This window comes from Toxorhynchites rutilus, chromosome 3, assembly GCF_029784135.1.
Source record: "Toxorhynchites rutilus septentrionalis strain SRP chromosome 3, ASM2978413v1, whole genome shotgun sequence".
Lineage (NCBI taxonomy): Eukaryota > Metazoa > Arthropoda > Insecta > Diptera > Culicidae > Toxorhynchites > Toxorhynchites rutilus.
Genome location: NC_073746.1, coordinates 192453619 through 192474459, shown reverse-complemented (window position 1 = coordinate 192474459; position 20841 = coordinate 192453619). Strand labels below are relative to the sequence as shown.

The 20841-nt window shown below is 39.8% G+C and overlaps 1 protein-coding gene across 6 annotated transcripts in view; it reads right to left on the bottom strand.

Moving 5' to 3' along the window:
- LOC129775276 (uncharacterized) overlaps positions 1-20841 on the bottom strand; it is a 51629-nt gene that overhangs the window by 25262 nt on the left and 5526 nt on the right. For all 6 annotated transcript variants that reach the window (XM_055779790.1, XM_055779793.1, XM_055779794.1 and 3 more), the window contains 3 exons: positions 13076-13139; positions 7745-7848; positions 36-1469 (listed from right to left, as the gene is read on the bottom strand). In XM_055779790.1, the coding sequence (XP_055635765.1) occupies positions 36-1469; positions 7745-7848; positions 13076-13132 (1595 nt within the window). In that variant the 5' untranslated portion in view covers positions 13133-13139. The remainder of the gene's footprint in view (positions 1-35; positions 1470-7744; positions 7849-13075; positions 13140-20841) is intronic.

The following is a 20841-nucleotide window of genomic DNA, read 5'->3' as shown; positions in this document are numbered from 1 at the left end:
AATCAGATAAAATAAGTTATAATTGGTTAGTATACCCCTTTTCGTTGTGCAAAGCATCGGTGGTAAATTTAATCAGAATGTTGCCTGATGACGCAGTGAGTGTGATTTTGGGCACAATGTTGCCTGTAAACCCATCTCCCGGGTGCAGGCGTAATCCAGATGTCGATGATCCATCAAATACTTGAATATTATCGCTTTTGTGTATGTTGAAATGCTTGAATTTAAATGAAACTGGGCCACTCCCTGAATTTTTTATCTTAATGAAGCATTCTTGATTGTTAGGATATTTCGCCAAGCCATAGGCTGGCGAACTGACAGTTCCGTTCGCGGCACGTACAGTGGCAGTGCAACCTTGAGTATATTTAATACTAAATCCTTTTTTGTATCCTCCGAGCGACGTTTTGAAATACACATATAACTTGTTACCAGTAGATATAATTATGTTATTCCGGTCATCAACCGACGTGCCAGTTAACCGAGCCACTGGTTTGGCACGCGCATTGTCTCCGTTGCGAATTAAGATGAAATCTCTTCCTGTGTTAAGATCCAAATCATTAATTTCCAACGAAATTATGCGTCCGTTCTGTGTTTTTATAATATACAAGCATTCGAGTCCTCCAGGATAACTTTTGGGATAGCCCGGACTGCTGAATGTTTGACTTTGAGTGGTGGCTTGTAGCGTTCCACCGCATGTTTGAGGTTCTGTTTTCCAGGTTGCTCGGAACCCTTTGCGCTCAACGCTACCATCAGATGCAAATTTAATTATCATGAAATTTGATGCCGTGATAAATGGTTTGCTGGTCAAATCGTTTTTACCGGATAATGTAGCTAGTGAAACAGCTTTATTTTCAGTTCGACCACCTACCAATATTTGTACGGTATCAAAATGCTTTTCTGTGTCGAACTCTTGAAATTGTAGAATAATATTAGTTCCTTGAGGTCCTTCGAGGGTCCATTTGCAGCTACTTAGAGCGGAATATTTTTGAGGAAAGTTCGGAGATTCTATAACATCTCCACCAGATTGCATGTGGAAATGACAAGAACTGGGACAATCCAGCTCGTCGCTACCATCTCCACAATCATCATTTCCGTCGCACTTGAATGCTTGGTTCACACAAGCGCCGTTCGAACAACGGACTGAATTTTGTAGACATGCGGATCTTTTGCACATGAACGGCAGGAGATTTTCACATGTCTCTAATACCCAGGTTTGTGTGTTGTTCATGTTAGAGGCTGCTACGCATTCACCATTTAGTGGATTAGGCTGTTTCAAAGCCCAAAAACCTGAATACTGTGAAACCAGTCCTCCTGATGTAGATTCCAGTGTATTCGTCCTGAGATCGTCCAAAGACGCTAATCCTAACCAATACATGTTAGCGGTTCGACCTCTGGACTCACCAAAAAGAGCGATCTCTCGAGTCGCTTTGTTTTCTTCAAACGATTCGATAGTAGTAAGTTCAGCGCCATATCTGTAAAAGGTGTGATACAATAAATATGTGTGCAAACAGATTTGTAGCGGTTCAGTGTAGAGAAAATTAACAGTAATTTTTTAGTTGAAGTTAGATTAAAATTACATGGCCTGATCGTATAATCCTTAGGGTGGGTTTAGACTAGGGATATATTCATTTGAAGAAATATGATGAGATTTATAGAAATCGCATCAACCGTTTACACTAGCGTGAACTTCTATAATGAATATATTCATATCTTCGGTGAATTTATTCACCTGAAGTAGAACTGCATCCAACTTTAGTGATTTCTCACCAATGGGAAATTCACAAGCGTTTACATATGTTGAATTTATTCAAGTTATATATACCTCGAATAAGTGTATCATATTTATTCTCACCCGTTTACACCTATTTTCACGTGAATAAATCCATCTATAGCTATAGATCTCCCTAATGTAAATCCGCCATTAGACGAGACATGCTAATCCGCGATGACGAATTACAGGGTGTTCAATAAGTTCGAATATACCTTTTTACCATTGTGTAGGTGCACACCATGTGCATTAGGTGTATTGGTTTTGGTGTCAGCTTTAGCCTCATATAGGGGAAGTGGGGGCATAGTGGTCACCCTAAGGAATATGCCCATTTCCAACGCCCACATTCTGATATAATTCTCGTTTCTCGAAGAGTATTATAGTTCAACTCATTGTTCTTAAAGATAACAAACGGCTTTTACTATAAAAATTTAAAATAGTACACATTACATCATTGGAAAAAAAAGTGAAAAAAAAAGTTTTTTTTTGCTTGGAGGTAAAGTGGTCACCTAGTAGGGGCAAAGTGGTCACCCGCCCATATTAAGCTAAATGTGATAGATTTATGAATTTTTTCATCAAAATTTGTTCAAATCATATTTGTTATAGTAGGTACATGCATGAAATAATCTTCGCCTATTCACCTAGAGTCTCAATTTAAATTTTCTCTTGCATACAAAAGCGTAGTAAGTAACATATAACGTTCCGCATAATGAGGCTTGATTTAGTTGGAGAGGCATATTCATCCAGGGTCAAAGCTCCAAAAGGATCTTCTTCAAGAGCAGAATGTGATGAGGTATATCAGCTTTAGTAAACAGAACATTGTAAGTTGTTATTCACCCATAACCCTCACCTTTGCCCCCAAACATGAAAATAACTTCTATGCTAATTAATCGCTGAGATTAAACGAAATATCTGTTCACCTCTCCTAGAATATATAAACAGTCGTCCGAACTGATGATTTGTCCAACGTATCAGATTGAATAAACTAAATTTCACGAGAAATTCCTTAGATACTATCGAGAGAGTAATTTCGATACTATCGAGAGGCTATCGAGAGAGTAATTTCTGTTTTTATTTGTATTTTGACATGCGACAGCTCTACTGAAGCACAGGGTGACTCAAAAGTCATTAAATTCTTCAAACACTTTGCCCCCATGACAAATTTGCCCCCACTACCCCTATAGGCTAACTGACGCGCACGGTGTCGATTTGCTGTCACATGTTGTTTGTTTACCGCGCAAGATGAAGGAGAACCGCGACGTCATAGTAAAGTTATTTGCGAAAGGTGAGCGAGCCCGTCTTCCTGTACTACCGTACATCGGTACTGGGAGACGGGCTCGGCCAACGGTCGTGCAAGATCAGCCCGACCGCGTTAGGCGAGGACGCGAGCAATGAGGTGAGGAAGCGGGTTTGTCGAAAAATGAACCGCTTGATCCGGAAGACTGCAGCTGACCTGGATGTGCCGATCGGTATACAAGCCGTACAAGAAACGCAAGGTTTCACGGGATAACTAAAGTTATAACAAAGAAAAGGCTGGACAGAGCCTAACTGATACTTTCGCGGCACGCAGGTCAGGAGTTCGTGTTTTCTGATGAGAAACTCTTGTCTTGCAACAGCCGCCCAATGTCCAAAATTCGATATGAACAGCGCCGCGTTGGTGATGGTTTGGGGGACCGTATCCATACATAGAGAGCTCCAACTGGTGTTTATCGCAAAAAACGTGAAAATCAACGCCACGTACTATAAGACAGAAGGTTCTGGAGAAGATTAAGTACCGGCACTTCGGGATCTCAACAGAAAGGATCATTACGTCTTTAGGGCGCACCGAGCTACACGGCGAATATCGTCCAAGCGTAGTGCCGGGGAAATACGACTTTTTTTTCGATAAGACTTAGTGCCCTCACAGTTCCCCGATTCATTTTGTTCCAAAAAAGTTATACTTGATGGAAATCGCAAACCGAAAATCAATTTTGGACACCCACTTCGAAAGTTCGACGTGGTCAGGTTCAAAAATCGAGAAGCCATTGAAATTGGCTAAATCAACCGTATGTAGCTTTCTCGAACATTTCCGTGAGCGGCATACTATCGATCGGCAGGATCATTGCAAGCGTCGTAGGGGAGTTAAAAATCGAATACTGCATCTAAAGGTGTTGAGAACGAATAGAGTAAACGGACTAGACGTCCCGCCTTTCAACAAAATGTCTCGCGTAAGATTGCGTCCCGCATTTAGCAAAAGAAACGAAAATGTCCCTTGATGTCAATATATTTCAATATTAAAATTTGATCATGTTGATTTTCTTAAATGGATGAACCTCAAAAAAAAGCTTTTATTTGGCAGACTGTTCAAGAGCGCTTCCAATGTATCCAGATATTAATACGTTGAGCTGGTTTCATCGTACCGACAGTGGGCTTTTTGTTTAGAGAGTTTCAACTGGAAGCGACAGCAATAAAATTGGAAAATGATTTTTATAAAAGTCCTCTATTGATCCGCAGGGACCAACGTGAGTCAGACGAAATTCTCATCTTCTAGCTCGGTCAGGGCTTAACGTGTTAAATAAGCCGGAAGAACTAGCGTATACTCGACAGGAAGAGGCACGGTTGTTTGATGAAGTATCGTAAATGAAGCACTGGGTGGTCTTACGGAAGTTGGCCGGATCCTCAACCAAGGCCGATGAAAAGATGTTTACCTTTTCGTGGCTCTAATGGACGGCTGTCTCTCCATTTCGGCCATTCGCCCAAAAGTTTTCTATCAGTTGCAGCTGGAGGATGTTTGGAAGGTTTGCGGTCTTCACGACAATGTTTATCTCCAGCCAATCCATCCTCCAGTGATCTTTCGGCATAATGGGCTGATCCAAGGTTCGGCATGAAGACCACATCACCTTCGCAACTACCGGCAGGCACTTCGTACTATATATCTCCCCGTTCACCATATGACTCGAAAGACATGGACATTCCTTTCCCTTCTGTTAGAGAAGGACCTTCTTCGAGAACATGTTGCGGATGATATATTCGACGTCATCGTTTACCTGGGGAACGTGAAGTACCCGGTTCCCTGCCATTCGTTGAATTCTAGCATCAAGTACGCCTCGTCTTTCATTATGAGCACGAAAAGAAGTTTTTTCAACAACGAAAAAGAAGTTTTTCATTCCTTTCGCCGGGAAGAAGTTTTTTACCAACACCTCAAGCTACTCCTTCTGGTGATTGCCTGCTGCTCAGATTCGGCCGGTCTCGTCTGACGGCAGGAGCGGCAGGGAGAGGATGTTGTAAATACCAGATAGGCTATATCTGGCGGCCAAAAGTGCCTCAGGATGTCCAACTCCTTCGCTGTGGGGTAGAGCTTGCAGTATGAAAAAATCGTGAAGTTGCTAGACAATGCTGCGAATCAACAGCCTTGAATCATTTTTGTTGTAGGCCTCATAAACGTAAGATTTGAGGAAAATTTGTTCCATTAAATTATCTTTCATCGCCATCCGAAATTAGTCCATTTTTTGTATGCATACGTTAACACTAAAATCGATGAAAAATGGATTGGAATTTTCGAGCATTCCATTCAGTAATATGAAGAAAATTGTAGGATTTTTCATTTCTTTCGCCGGAAAGAAGTTTTTTACCAGCACCTCAAGCTACTCCTTCTGGTGATTGCAGATGTAAACAAAATCTAAACCACCGATAAATCACAACTGAGTGCCGATTCTTAGAAAGAAATAATACAGATCAAGTTTAACTGCAAGAACATATGTTAAGAGTATCTTTTATTTTATTTTTTTATCACCCTCCACTCACCCCCACACCAATAGGCTCATAGGGAGCCCACTAGTAGTGGACACTTACTAATAGTTAAAAATAAATAAATAATTGAGGACAACGCGGAGAGTAAAATACTAACTAATAAACTATACGGAGTGAAATCCCAGTGAAACTTAGTTTCTTTGAAGGGATTCACTTAAGATAGGAGACGAAAAAAAGTAAAAACAAAAACAGTGATAACATTTATGGCTTTGAGGCTGTTTTGAACTAATTTACAATATAAGAACACAGAAAAGAAAATTTAAAAACAAAAAAGAAACAGGACACGAAAGCAGAATCTAGTGGCCAAATCACGTGTCCGGAAGTGAGATGAGATTCTTACGAAGTACGAAGGATGCATCCGATGCATCAAATTCGTTTTTGCCGATAAATTCGCAATAAAGCTTATGATCTGCCAAGGTATTTGCAGCGGCGCGCAAACATTTGGATTCCAAAATGTACAAGCAGGTGTGCCCGAAAAAACGTATTTCTAACTCATAGTGGGTCTGTAAAGTGTTGGCCCAATTTTGGCCCACTATAGCGGAAAAGTACTACAGTGGTATCAAAGGGGGAAAAAAAGAAAGGGACATCAATTCACGGAACTGCCCTCAATTCCTCAAGAAATGAGAAATATTGGGCAATTGTTAATAAACAGAAGTTGAAGAAGAGTGGAAAGGTAACTCGGGATGCCACAGAGATGAAGAGATGGTGCAAAAAAATGGTCGCTCGGTCGCTCGGCAACAGAGTATCCCAAACATGAGTGGTATTCCTAGAAAAGTTCGAGATTTCATCAAAACCAAATCGGAATTATTTTTTTCCCTATTTTCCCTTCAAGGGGGTATTCTAGTGTAGAGACACGAATGTCGGACGTTTTTCCGAGCTTCTTAAAAATAAAACAAAGAGTATTTTTAGTAACCAGTATATGATTATATGTATATCTTTTAACAATAAAACAAAAATTGAACGGAGAAAAAAAAATTCATAACTAGAATAGTTGCAAGCTGATGAAGTGAGGGGGTTCAAAAAAAAGTTGTACCATGGCGAACACGATTCCAGCCCTTCTAGTTATCTTAAACAAAAAAAAAACGAACAGATTCTGAATCAGTAAAGATGTCGCTATCGCATGAACCTCGGACAAGTCAAAAACATCTTTTTTAACAAAATAACGGCCGTTTGAAAAACAAAATGCGGTTTAAAACGTTTTTTCTTACGTTTTCCGATTTTTTTAAAATACTAAAATTTAAAAAGCGTCATTTTTCAGAGATTCATACGATAGAGAGATGCCTGCAGATTGTATCCAGTAGAACTTGATATATCATGTACGCCAGTTTGAAAAAACTACTTTCGAGAAAAACGCGTTTGAGGTTCATTGTTATGGCCGTACCTGGGTAGATACCGCATCACTAAAATGGCTCTAACGCAATGAAGAAAGGGATTTTCAATAAGTCCTTTCAAGAGTATATTCTTGAATGCCAAATCCATAGAAATATGAAGGATTTTTTTTTTATTTTTTTCAAATTTCTAGACTAGAAAACTGCTTTAAAGTGCGATGACTGTCCTTCATTTTGGAGTACTCAACATCTCTATTTCATAACAATGGTTCCGAGATAGATCCGCTTTTTTGCGTCGAGATACCAAATGCTTCAAGCTTCAAAATATTAAAAGCTTGATTACGCGTCCGCTTACTAATCGAACGGTACTAAGTTTAAAATTCTGGGGCCACAATAGATCATCGCGTCTGGCTTTCTTTAACGGGAACAGATTCAAATGATATAGATTCGTTTGATGAGCAGGCCATAAGAAATCATAATCGTTCAGTTTTGAAATTCTTCACAATCGAAAAGAGCATTGAAGCCGGGCTAGCACCACCTGCTTTTTTGCCGATTATGCCATTTTGTTACGTTTGACCCACTTGACTGATTTTTCGATTCTTTTACAGCAAATGAAAGGTTTTCATAGCTTTTTATATGATTTTCGAGAAGCTTGTTTACGCGACATATCAAAGTTTGAGGAACGTACATCTTTTCGTTATTGAGATTGTATTTTTTTTTTCTAAATTTCAACACTGATATATGATGAATGATGAATTTTCGAAATCATTCCTGCATTGACAATGTTTTGCCAAAATTGTTTTTTTTTCAAACATTTTAAACCTATATGATTCAAATGCTTCCAAATATAATAATATTTCACCTTTTACATAATTCGGCAGATTTCTCCCAGGAGTGCTTGACACTGAAGTATTTGTAACAACTCAACCCTCGTAGTTCCCAGCCGGTAGAACAAGAAAGTGGATCCTGAAAAAAGGAATGAAACTATTAATTTATTGTTGGGCAATGTTATGTTTTACAAAATAAAATATGTGTAGCTTTGTAGATTTTTTTTGTTGAAACCATGAGCATGCTCAATAATCATCAACAGCATTTTAGAGATTTCAATATAGTGTTTCATCGAAGGGATTGCAATGTTAAGGCGAATTTGCGGCTTATCACGAAATGTCAGCGTTTACCAATTTTTTTCTCGAAACACAATTTCAGATCGCTATTTGGTCAAACACTTGGGAAAAAGATGTTTCCATCACATAGAACACGTATTTAATACGGAATGGTCGATTTTCATTAGAAACTTGATTTCAAAAACGCTCTATGGCCACATAAAAATCATTTTTCTCCAAATTTTTCAATTTTTTATGCCGTAACAACACTTCTTGAAGTGAATAGTAGATTGTGTCCAGCTTTGAGCTCAATCGTTTCCGTATTTTTCGAGGTTTTTGACGCGTACACAAACCAACAGAAGATTTTTATATATTGGTTTGGGGAAAAAGAAATGTCGTATATTGTCAATATATGGCAACACTTAAACATATCTTATGTTGTACTTATCGCATCGGGTCATACTATACGGCTATTTAAAGACGACAATCTGTGCTACAAGTGTCGTTTTGACAGTGGTGTGATTGTCCTTTTCAGTCTCAAGTTAAAGCGCGTCGAAGATGGAGTCCATCAAGCAAGAAATTCGCCACATATAGGTAAAACTGCAACGAAGGCGGCCGAAGAATTTCGTGTAGTTTATGGACCCGATACTGTAACGATTCGCACAGCACAGAGTTGTTTTGATCGATTTCGTTCTGGTGTAGTGGCTGTCGAAGATACACCCCGTACTGGTAGGCCAATTGTCGTGGAAACTGATAAAATCGTTGAAATCATCCAAGTAGACCGGCATGTGAGCACTCACTCGATTGGCCAGGAACAGGGTATAGACCATGAAACCGTTTGGAACCATTTTTAGAAGATTGGATTCCAAAAAAAGCTGGATGTATGGGTGCCACACGAGTTGACGCAAAAAAATCTTTAAGACCGAATCAACGCCTGCGATGCATTGCTGAAACGGAACGAACTCGGCCCATTTTTGAAGAAGATGGTGACTGGTGATGAAAAGTGGATACCGTACGACAACCTAAAGCGAAAGAAGTCGTGGTCGAAGCGCGGTGAGCCGGCCCAAACCATCGCCCAGCCTGGATTGACGGCCAGAAAGGTTTTGCTGTGTGTTTGGTGGGATTGGAAGGGAATCATCCACTATGAGCTGCTCAACTATGGCCAGACCCTCAACTCGGTTCAACTCGGTTCTCTACTATGAGCAGCTTGACCGTTTGAAGCAGGCGACCAGAAGCGGTCAGAAATGATTAATAGGAATGGTGTTGTTTTCCACCAGGACAACGCTCGGCCTCACAAATCTTTGATGACCCGTCAGAAGCTACGGGAGTTCGGATGGGATGTCCTATTGCACCCACCGTATAGTCCGGACCTGGGGAGGATAATGAAGTTGCCTCCTAAATGGCAACAAGTTTGCGAACAAAACGGCGCATATTTGACTTAAATTGGATAATTTTAAGTATGTTAAATAAAGCGTCAAATTTCGATCAGAAATACGACATTTCTTTTTCCCCAACCCAATATATAGACAGCCATTCCATGCCAAACCGATATATTGGTTCTCAGATTTTCATGAAAAGTCGTAATTTTGTTCTTTATCACAAAAATTAGACCCGTATTTTTTTCAATTTCTCGTTAGGGTGACAATTTCCATTTTAGGGTGGTTCAGAAAATCAATTATTTCCACTTTTTCCCAAAACGTTTTTTTTATAAATTCATAACTTTTGAACCACTGAACCGTTTTTGATGATCGACATTCAAATTGAAGCCAATGAGCTTTCAAGGAAAAATATAAAAAAAATATAGTGCCCTCCATGTGCCCTCCAGAGCCCTGAAAACAACAAAAAAACAACTACAATCAATAATTACGAAAACGAAAATGGAAAAAGGTCAGTCTAACAAAAAAAAAATTTGGATAGCATTCAACCGGGATGCACACTGCAAAGTACCAAGAGAACCCAACCCAGAACGCTCAGACTCAGTCGAGCGAACCAACGTTTATCATCGATCTTATACTCCCTCTTCCTGCCAGTCACTTCTGCCTTTGAGTCGTCTGAAAATGGTCATCCAGTTCTGCACATCGGGCTCAAGTAAATCCACCTCTCGCCTTTTGGACATGGCTTCTCAACCGGGACGCACGTCATCGAGCATTTCGGAAATCCTCGAATCACCCCCTGCAGACGTGACCATCCAGGCTGCGCTCACCAATTGTCCCGGTCCTTCCAGAGGGTCTGGCGAAGGGATCTTCCAGCTTGCTTCATTCAGCAAGTATGACACACAAATCAACGGTTACTCCTCTGATGCTTCTGTACCCTTCAGTAGCATCTATTTGTCGCAACTTTTCGGAAACGGCTACTCTGTTTACAGAACGGATCGAAAAGCTCAAAACAGCCGCAAATCAACGGGGGTGGTGGAGTATTGATTGTTGTTTCGTCTCGATACAGCTCCTGTATAGATCCAACACCGGTCGACGATACGCTTGAACAGCTCTGGATCAGGATTGAATCCATGGATAGAACCGTTAGAAATGGAGTTCTCTACTCTTCACCAAGTAGAAAGAATGAAACTTGGCTGTTCGTAAACTCATCGATTCAATTGGCGCAATTCATTCGAATCTCTCTCCTAACGACATTAAACTACAGTCTCTGTGATGTACACTGGGCTGTTAACGAGAATGGCTACGCGTCAAATTGATCTGGATCGCTCTCGACCGAGTGCTGCCAGCTGCTCATTTCTGGATGGCTTCTGCTTCCACAGTTTGTCCCAAATTAACAGCTTGGAGAATGCAGAGAACCGGACTCTTGATCTTGTCCTCGTAAACGACATCGTGCTACCTGGTTACCAGATTAACAAATCCATTGACGCGCTCTCTAGGATTGATCCTCGTCACCCTCCATTTGAGCTAATTGTTGCATATACAACGGTTGTAACACACGAAACAGATCGTAACGATCCTGGTTTCGATTTCAAACGGGCCAACTTTGAGCATTTGTGTGCAGCACTACTCGTGGTCGACTGGAATACTCTGGACACGATTCAAGATACCGATAGAGCCGTTGGATTCTTCTCCAACGCTGTACTTCAGGCGATTACAGCACACGTTCCTTTGAAGTCTCCTCCGTGTAACCCGCCATTTATAATCCTTACTTTTCGCATTGTTCATAAACGACGTGTCCTTCATCCTGCCACGTGGAACGAGACTCTTCTATGCTGACGTCTACGTTATTGTCGAAGACATAGATGATTGTCATCATCTTCAAAGCTTGCTGAACATTTTTGAGACGAGGTGTACAAGAAATTGTATGACGCTGAGCGTCGAGAAATGCCATGTTATATCGTTCACCAAAAAGCGGAATCCCATCAATTTCTTCTACATGTTATCCTGCAAAGCCATCGAGCGGGTTCAACGAGCTCGCGACTTGGGTTCGAGGAGTTCACATTCATCTACCACTACAACGACATCATCTCCAGGGCAAACAAGCAGCTCGATTTTGTTTTGAAGGTCACCAATGGATTTAAGGACCCGCTCAGCTTGAAATGTCTATACTGTGCGCTGGTTCGTTCCATCCTGGAATTTTTTTCTGTCGTATGGTGCCCTTTCCCCAGCGATAGGAAAGCGCGCATTGAATCTGTACAAAGAAAATTCGTACGTCGTGCTTTGAGGAATCTCCATGGCGGAACACAAGGGAAATGCCTCCTTACGATGAACGCTGTAACCTGCTGCGAATTGATACTCTGGAGAACAGGCACAAGCAGCACAAGCCATGTTTGTTGCGAAGCTGCTGAGGAACGAGATCGACTCCCTTTTTTTGCTAGCTAATCAACATTTATGCTCCAGAACGCACCCTACGTCATCGTGATTTCCTTAGGCTCGATTGCCGGAATAGTTTGTATGGCCAACATGATCTGTTGCAATTTATGTCTGCTACATTCAACAGGATTTTTACTCATTTGACTTTTATCTCGCTAGCAGTGTGCTTCGGAATAGATTTAATGATTATTTTAGAATAAGTTGACATTCGCAATGCGTGTATTTGATACTGACTTGAGTAGGTCCATTAAGACAATTGGATGTCAGATGGATAAAATAAAATAAATAATAAATAATAATAAGAATAATAACTATGTCCACTATATCCACTATATTAGTGCTTCCATTGAGACTGATTATTAATCCTGCCTATTCACTACCATTTATGGTGACAGCGTTGAATAAAATCAGATAAACATAAGCACGAATATTTCAACATGCTTTGGGTTTCTTATATCGATGTTACAAATGTATATGGAACATACCAATAATAAAACCGTCTCTACAAAAATAGTTATTAATCGGACGACGTATTTATTTTGGTTGATATGGTAAAAATCCATCGTCTACTTCAATAATTTCATGGCCAAGACGGAGAAGCAGCTGATGGCAAAGGCCAGGGAAAGACCGAAGAGAATATTTCGACATCTATCTTTTCATCGGCCATGACTAATGTTCCGACCAGGTGCCGTAAGGCCGCTGGGCATCACAGATTATTTTTTATTTTTTTTATTTTTAGCCGTTGTTCCATTGAATTATTTTTTTGATTATTTTTTCATCGCCATACAAATTAGTTTCCCACAATGGAGTATTCAGCGTTAAACTATTATTAAATGTACAAAGTCTACAAATTTATTCAATCTATCATTTGAAAACAAAAAAAAAAAAGTATGAATAACCAAAATATCATACCAAATATTATTTTCAAAAAGAGAATATTACAAACAGGAACAATTTGAGTCATCCACTCGATCGCAGTCATTTATAAATCTACATTTATTCAATTAACAAAGAAGTTAAACACACATACAACCCTATTTCGAAAATCAAAATATCGATAAAAGAGAGAAAAGCCTCAAGTTACTCAATGAAATAAAGTAATAAAGTGTTTCAGAGTTATGATGCACATATAAAGGAAAAAGCATAAAGTAACAACTCGCGCCGAAAAAAATTGATACATCATATGAGACAACGAAGTCGTGATGGACTTGTAAAAGTCTGGAAGTGGCTATATATTTTATCCATATTTAGTGTACATACAATATATTAGAAAACACTTACCTCTGCTAATACTGCTATGCAGAATGTGGCCAGCCATGCTAAAATATATATAGGCATCGTATCCCTGTAATTGTACAAAAATTTCGTCAGGCATTGCATTGATATAAAAAGGGTGTGTCAGAATATTTGGTTACATCATATATAATCAGTAAATAAATATGTACACGAAATAACACCTAAAAATTGGAGATGTGTTCATTAAACCATAATATATTTTTTCTTCATTTGAGTTCGTAGCGTACAAAATACTTATGCCTACGAATCATCCATTAATCGAATTGCTAATTTTAAACTAATTTTGCTAATTTCAATCAACACTTATGTGAAGCGAATATAAAACGTCCATTGTGAGGAGTGTATCGAAAGGTAATCTTTTTTTTTTTTATCCAAAATATATATTTTTATTAAGGCTCATATGGCGTCAGCCTAACGGGGCCGGGAGTTCAATATTTCGACAATGTTTGCTAACAACTATGTTAGTAATATGTAACCGATTACTCGCGGTTGGCTCGAGGTTAGTATTACAAGTGTTCTCATAATTGGTATGTTGCAGTCTTCGATGCTCTGTACGTGTGCCCGACACGGGATACTACCTATAGGGATGCAGCTGACCATTAATCAGCAACGCCCCCCTAGTCTGTACCCCATATCTAGCGTGGTGCGTCTTTCTCGACTCGAGGAATCCAGGATAGAATGGTCACTAGCCGGCGCAATCATCAGCTCGTGTAGAGTTGTCATGAGCGGTACAACCTTTGGTTCTTGTTGAATGATCAGTGGACTGCATAACCTTTGGCCCGTGTATCTGTAAAGAGTGTGTGTATGTATTGCCGCGACTAAGTAAAAGTTTATCGTTTGGATAGGAGGGATATGAAACGTGGACACAACGAAGGAAACATCATTAAACGTTGACATCGGCGTTTCTGAGAAACAGGTATAGATGAAGCAGAAGATCAGGATCACGGCTACCTAAGATATCCCGGACGGGGATATCCGATTGTCTGCCTTGTGCTCTCAGTGCTCTAGAGAGCTGAGAGCGAGCAGCATGGAACCGGATACACGACCAGACAACATGCTCGATGTCGTGGTAGCCATCGCCACAATCACAAAGATTGTTTGCTGCGAGCCAAATGCGATAGAGATGCGCGTTTAGGTTGTAGTGATTGGACATAAGCCGAGATATCACGCGAATGAAATCACGACCTACATTCAATCCCGTGAACCATGCACTCGTCGAGACCTTAGGGATAATCGTGTGTAACCAACGACCGAACTCATCACCACTCCACATGCGCTGCCAACTTACGAGCGTGTACTGACGAGGAATGTGGAAAAATTCATTATAGGCAATTTGCCTTTCAAAAAGTGTGCCTTCTAAAGCGCCCACTGAAAAATAAAATAGTGGTCGATGGGCAATGTTTCAATGATCCCTAATGCGTAATATATCGCACCCAGTTCAGCGACATACACAGAAGAAAGATCTTTGAGTTTGAAAGAGGCACTGGAATTTTCATTGAAGATGCCGAAGCCAGTGGACCCGTTTATGAATGAACCGTCAGTAAAGAACATTTTATCAGATCTAACTTTTCCATATTCTACCGAAAATATCGGCGGAATAGAATCGGAGCGTAGGTGATCTGGGACTCCATGAGTAATCTGAAACATTTAACACGTTATTACACACGAACGGGTGAACTTTTTTTGGTCGTGTAATCAGAGCTTTGTTTACATGTCAAAAATCGGAATACAAGTCATTTAGTCGCGATCACGAAGTTTTTTTCGAAATGTCGCGGATTGATTTGGAAACTAAAAAGAAAATTCTGCATAATTGGTGCACCGAAAAGAGTGTCACATACCACAAAATAGCAAAAAAAATCAAAGTTTGTCCAGAAAGTGTAAAACACAAAGTTCGGTAATGAGTGTTCTTTCGAGGATCTCAGCAGAAGTGGACGAAAACCCGGACCAAGTAATCTCGAATTTGACCGAAAAGTTGTAAATTATATTCAGTAAAACAGGTCTGCATCTATTCGTGATTTGGCCAAGAAGTTCAAAACCAGTGTTGGGATGATTCTGCGACCTATAAAAGCAAAAAGTGGCCAAACAAACAGCGGAGCATCAAGATCGCGCTGAAATGCGAGCTCGAAAGCTATATGAGAGTATTTTGAACAATCTCAACCAGTGCATTCTTATGGATGACGAAACATACGTCAAAGAAGATTGCAGAACGCTACCGGGACCTCAATGTTATATCAAATTGATTGGAGAGACTGTACCATTTGCAGATACGACTGTTGCGATAGGAAAATTCGGCCAAAAAGTGCTCGTTTGGCATGCGATCGTCAACTTTGTTCACAAAAGGGACTATAAATGTTCAAATTTATGTGGAAGAATGCTTCAAGAAGAGATTGCTTCCACTTTATAGAAAGCACGACGTTCCTCTCTATTCTGGCCGGATTTGGCATCGGCACATTATTCCAAATCCACTCTACAATGGTTTTCGAAAAACAACAGTCGTCGAAAAAGACCTCAACCCACCTAACTGTCCCCATTTGTGGCCAATTGAACGTTACTGGGCAATTGTCAAGGCCAAGTTCAAGAAAGAATGTACAGTGTCTAAATATATGTCAGAGTTCAAGAAGAATTGGTCTTCAGCGGCCAGAAAGCGCACAAAGACTACTGTGCAGAATTTGATGAGTGGAGTTAAGTCTAAGGTTCGATCAGTTGTTAGAAATCAACAATAAGCTTGATATTTTCATTTCATTGCTATGTAAACTTAATAATCTTTAATAAAATTCATTTTGCAATTCTAAGACATTTGGCATAAATTTTTTTTAAACCCCGATTTCCTTTACTCCCTCCTTGGGTGATTTTTCGATTTTCAGAAAACTTAAATTCTGACATCTGCGACAATAGTAAATGACGTCCGAATAGAGGCGAATGAACTGCAAAGTTTAAAGCCTCTTAAAAACAAAGAAGAAGAAGAATGACGTCCGAATGAGCAAATATTTTGCATAGAGTATCGTGCAAATCAACATTCCGCAGGGAGTCCCGTATGAAAAATCGATATGACGATTTTCATTAGCACCCTAAACCATACGTTTTGTCTCATATTATTATATTATCTTATATTGTCAGTCCCAGAGCGTCAATTTTTGACCAAAAAAAAATCGAGATGACAGTAGATGTTTCATGCAATTTGAAGACGTTTGGCATCAATTTTTTTTTCTTAAATCCCGACTTCCTCTTGGGTGAATTTCGGTTTTCAAAAAACTCAAACTTTGACCGCTGTGCGACACTAGTAAATGAAGTCCGATTGAGCTGATATTTTGCATAGGGTAGTTTTTCTTGGGAATCAACATTTTTAATCAAGTTCGCTTTGAAAATTCCAGGGTCACTTTTTTCCCATACATCCATTGGCACTCTAATGTGCAGTATCACCACGACATCAGGGTGATACTGATAGACGACGCGACGCTATAAGCAATACTCGTACAAAAAAGTTGTCGCGCGGATGCCGCCTATAGACGTCGCTCGTAGCGAAAGGGTTAACACGATGAGCCCCTAACTGTTCAACCTGTGCTTTTCACTCAGTCCTGGTTCAAGAGCTATTGCACAATATCAGTGTCAGTCCCAGCTTTCAAAGGTATTTATTGTAAAAAAAGAAAATGATAAGAAATTCAACTAGAAAGTAGTCACATTTAGTAACACATACGAAATATATTTCTTATTTTCTCACTTTGTAACAAAAGAAGGAAGAAGAAGGTGATCATTTCAAACGAGTGTTCAACAATTCCTCAACCTCTGCTATGCAAGTTGCAGAAGCTACCAGCGGACTGCCTTGTGATGAATTCAACTTCGACATTCCTCACTTTACAGAAGAGATGATGAAAACCGCAATGCGTAAATTAACGCTCTCGTATGCCGCTGGGCCCGACGGAATACCCTCAGCAGTCTTGAAGCTTTGTGCAGATGTTCTTTGCTCTCCGTTAACAACGATATTCAATCTGTCGGTTCAGCAAAGCGAATTTCCAACCCGTTGGAAATTTTCATATATGTTTCCGGTGCATAAAAAAGGCGACAAACGCGATGTTGGTAATTACCGCGGTATCACGTCCTTGTGCGCATGTTCTAAGCTGTTCGAGATAATAGTAAATGGGTCTTTGTTTGCTTGTTGCAAATACTATATCGACACACAACAGCACGTTTTCTACCCAAAGCGATCGGTATCCACCAACTTGGTGCAGTTCACATCGTTTTGTTTACGAAGTATGGACTCGGGATGGCAAGTTGATGCTGTAACATGGATTTGAAAGCTGCTTTCGATTCAGTGAACCACGAAATTCTCCTCGCTAAACTGGATAAACTCGGTGTTTCATCAAGAAGTGTTAATTGGTTCAGATCCTACTTATTAGATCGCTCAGTTCGGATCAAGATTGGCCTCTCAGAATCGGAGACGTTTTCCAACAATTCTGGAGTCCCGCAAGGCAGTAACCTCGGGCCGCTATTATTTTCATTATTTTTGAATGATGTTTCGTTGCTGATACCTCCGGAATGCCGTTTCTTTTTTGCTGACGATGCAAAAATATTCAAATTAGTCAAATGCCATTCGGACTGCCAGCAAACTTTGGTATGTACCTTTGCAGATTGGTGTTCCAGAAACATGCTGAGTGTCAGTGTCAAAAAATGTAATGTGATCTCCTATCACCGCAAAAATCAACCGATCATCCATGACTACATCCTGTTTGGTTGTCATCTACAACATCTACAACCGAGTACAACACCTCAAGGATCTCGGAGTTATCCTGGATAGCGGACTTTCTTTTCGGAATCACTATCACGATATTGTTGCCAGAGCCAATCGCCAATTGGGCTTTATATTCAAAATTGCCGACGAATTTCGCGACCCACTGTGTCTCCGATCCCTGTACTGTTCACTTGTCCGATCAATATTGGAATCAAACTCAGTAGTATGGTGCCCCTATCACACCAGATGGATCGCCCGTATTGAAGCTATTCAAAAGAAGTTCGTCAGATACGCCCTCCGATTTCTTCGTTGGCGCGATCCTCGGAACCTGCCACCCTACGAGGATCGTTGTCGTCTGTTGAATATTCAACCACTTGAAGTTAGACGCACAGTCGCTCAAGCTACATTTGCTGGGAAAATATTCTCAGGAGACATTGACTGCCCACCACTGCTGGCTCAACTGAACATGTACGTGCCTGAAAGACCATTACGCCAACGTGATTTTCTGCTGTTGGATCCACGAAGCAGAAATTATGGGTTGCATGAGCCCATCCGTTCGATCTGTCAGCATTTCAACGACAATTTCAATCTCTTCGGTTTTAATATTTCTGCCAACAATTTCCGACAACGGCTTCTCGACCTATTTCGTACTGCTGGCCAACTAAGATTAGCATAAGTTTTTTATTCATTGAGACAACAATTGTCAGTTGAATTGAGAAATAAATACAAATACAAATACAAATACCTTCAAACATTCACGTTTTCTTATTATTAGCAAGTTCATGGGTCCAATCGCAGAACTGTTCATTGATTGATCTTCTAATCGACCCCGTTGAATTTACCTTTTACACACAATTCTCGTTCTAGATTTTTCAACCACTTGCAAATAACATGTTTCTCCGTTACCCGGTACCTGTGCCCCGTTAAACCTTCACATACCAAATTTGGCTCCATTTGCTCGATTAATTCTCGAGTAATTCAGAAATTTGTGATTCATTCGTATGGCAGCCCCCCATTAGAGAGGGAGGAGGGGTCTCAAACTATCACGAGAGTCTAACCGGAGACTATGGAGAGTCAATGGAGAGTCTAACCGTCATAGAAACATTTATTGCACCCTAAAATCTCAATATGCCTAATTTGGTTTCATTTGCCTGATTAATTCTCGAGTAGTGCAGAAATTTTTGTGTGATTTGTAGGGCAGCAGAGTTTAACCACCATAGAAACATTTATTGCACCCCAAAACCTTCACCTGCCTAATTTGGATTCTTTTGCTTGATTAATTCTCGAGTAATGCAGAAATTTGTGTTTCATTTGTATGGCAGCCCCCTCTAAGAGATGGGGGAGGAGTATCTAACTACGTTTATTGCATCCTAAAACCTCAATATGCCTAATATGGTTTCATTTGCTTGATTAATTCTCGTGTAATGCAGAAATTTATGTTTCATTTGTATGGCAGCCCCCCCCCTAAAAGATGGGGGAGAAGTAAAAACATTCATTGCATCCTAAAACCTTCACATGCCAAATTTGCTATCATTTGCTTGATTTATTCTCGAGTAATGCAGAAGTTTGTGTTTCATTTGTATTGCTGGCCCCCCTTAGAGAGGGGGGGTGGAGAGTCTTACCACCATAGAAACATTCATTGCACCCTACAACCTCAATATGCCTAATTTAGTTTCATTTGCTTGAGTAATTCTCGAGTAATGCAGAAATTTGTGTTTCATTTATATGCCAGCCCCCCCTAAGAGAGGGAGGAGGAGTATCTAACTACCATAATAAAAACATTTATTGCATCCTAAAACCTTCACATGCCAAATTTGGTTTCATTTGCTTGATTAATTCTCGAGTAATGCAGAAATTTGTTTTCCATTTTTATGGCACCCCCCTTAGAGAGGGGGTGGAGAGTCTAACCACCATAGAAACATTTATTACACCCCAAAACCTTCACATGCCTAATTAGGTTTCTTTTGCTTGATTATTTCTCGAGTAATGCAGAAATTTGTGTTTCATTTGTTTGGCAGCCCACCTTTAGAGAGGGGGTGGAGGGTCTAACCATCATAGAAATATTTATTGCACCCTAAATCCTCAATAAGCCCAATATGATTTCATTTGCTTGATTCATTCTCGTGTAACGCAGAAATTTGTGTTTCATTTGTATGGCCAGTTTGAGGCAAACAGAGCCCATAACAAGAAAAGTTCAATAACACGGTCATTGTTGAGATTAGATCATATGCGTGTGTGTTCCATCAGCATAACGCAAGGCCACACATGTCTGTACTATAGTGACTCGCCAGAACTTGCAAAACTTTCTGCGTGTTAATAATTGATTGTGATAATTGGGGTCGTGAGAAGATCGCGAACATCGATTTTGGCCTTTTTTTGAAATCGATGCTAAAAATTTACATTATTACAATACATTTTTTTCGTCAATGTAACAAATTATTACAAATTATACAAATTAACAAATTAATCAAAATTATGTTATTATTGTACAGAATTTATTGAAGTTTTCGAAACTGCATTTCGATGCGATTATTATTTATTGAACAATTAATCATCAAAAACGGAGGGGTAAATTTTCCATTCTAACAACAATATCTCTGTATTGGAAGGTCCTACAGGAACGTTAAAGGAATCAAATGAAAGCTGGTAATAAGGTAGATAAGGCTATTGGATTAGCTGTCAAAAAATTGTGTTAGTCCACAAAATATTTGAAAAACAGAAAGAAATCGATTTTTTATTTCTTCCTGATATTTTGTCCATTATATTTTTACACACCAAGATGAGAGTTTGTTAGTAAAATACTCCATCCAATGCTACATCGTTTTATGAAGAAAAAAAAATTGGCAATTACTTTTCGGGCGATCCAATAGTATGACCCCGATTACCCGCGGAATTTCACGACAATGTCACGGTGGATAATCCAATAAGGGACTAAAAATAAGACTCAAATAAGAAAAAAATATATCATAAAAACTATGTAATATCAATACACAAATTGTATTGAGGTTGTGTACACCAGTGTTCA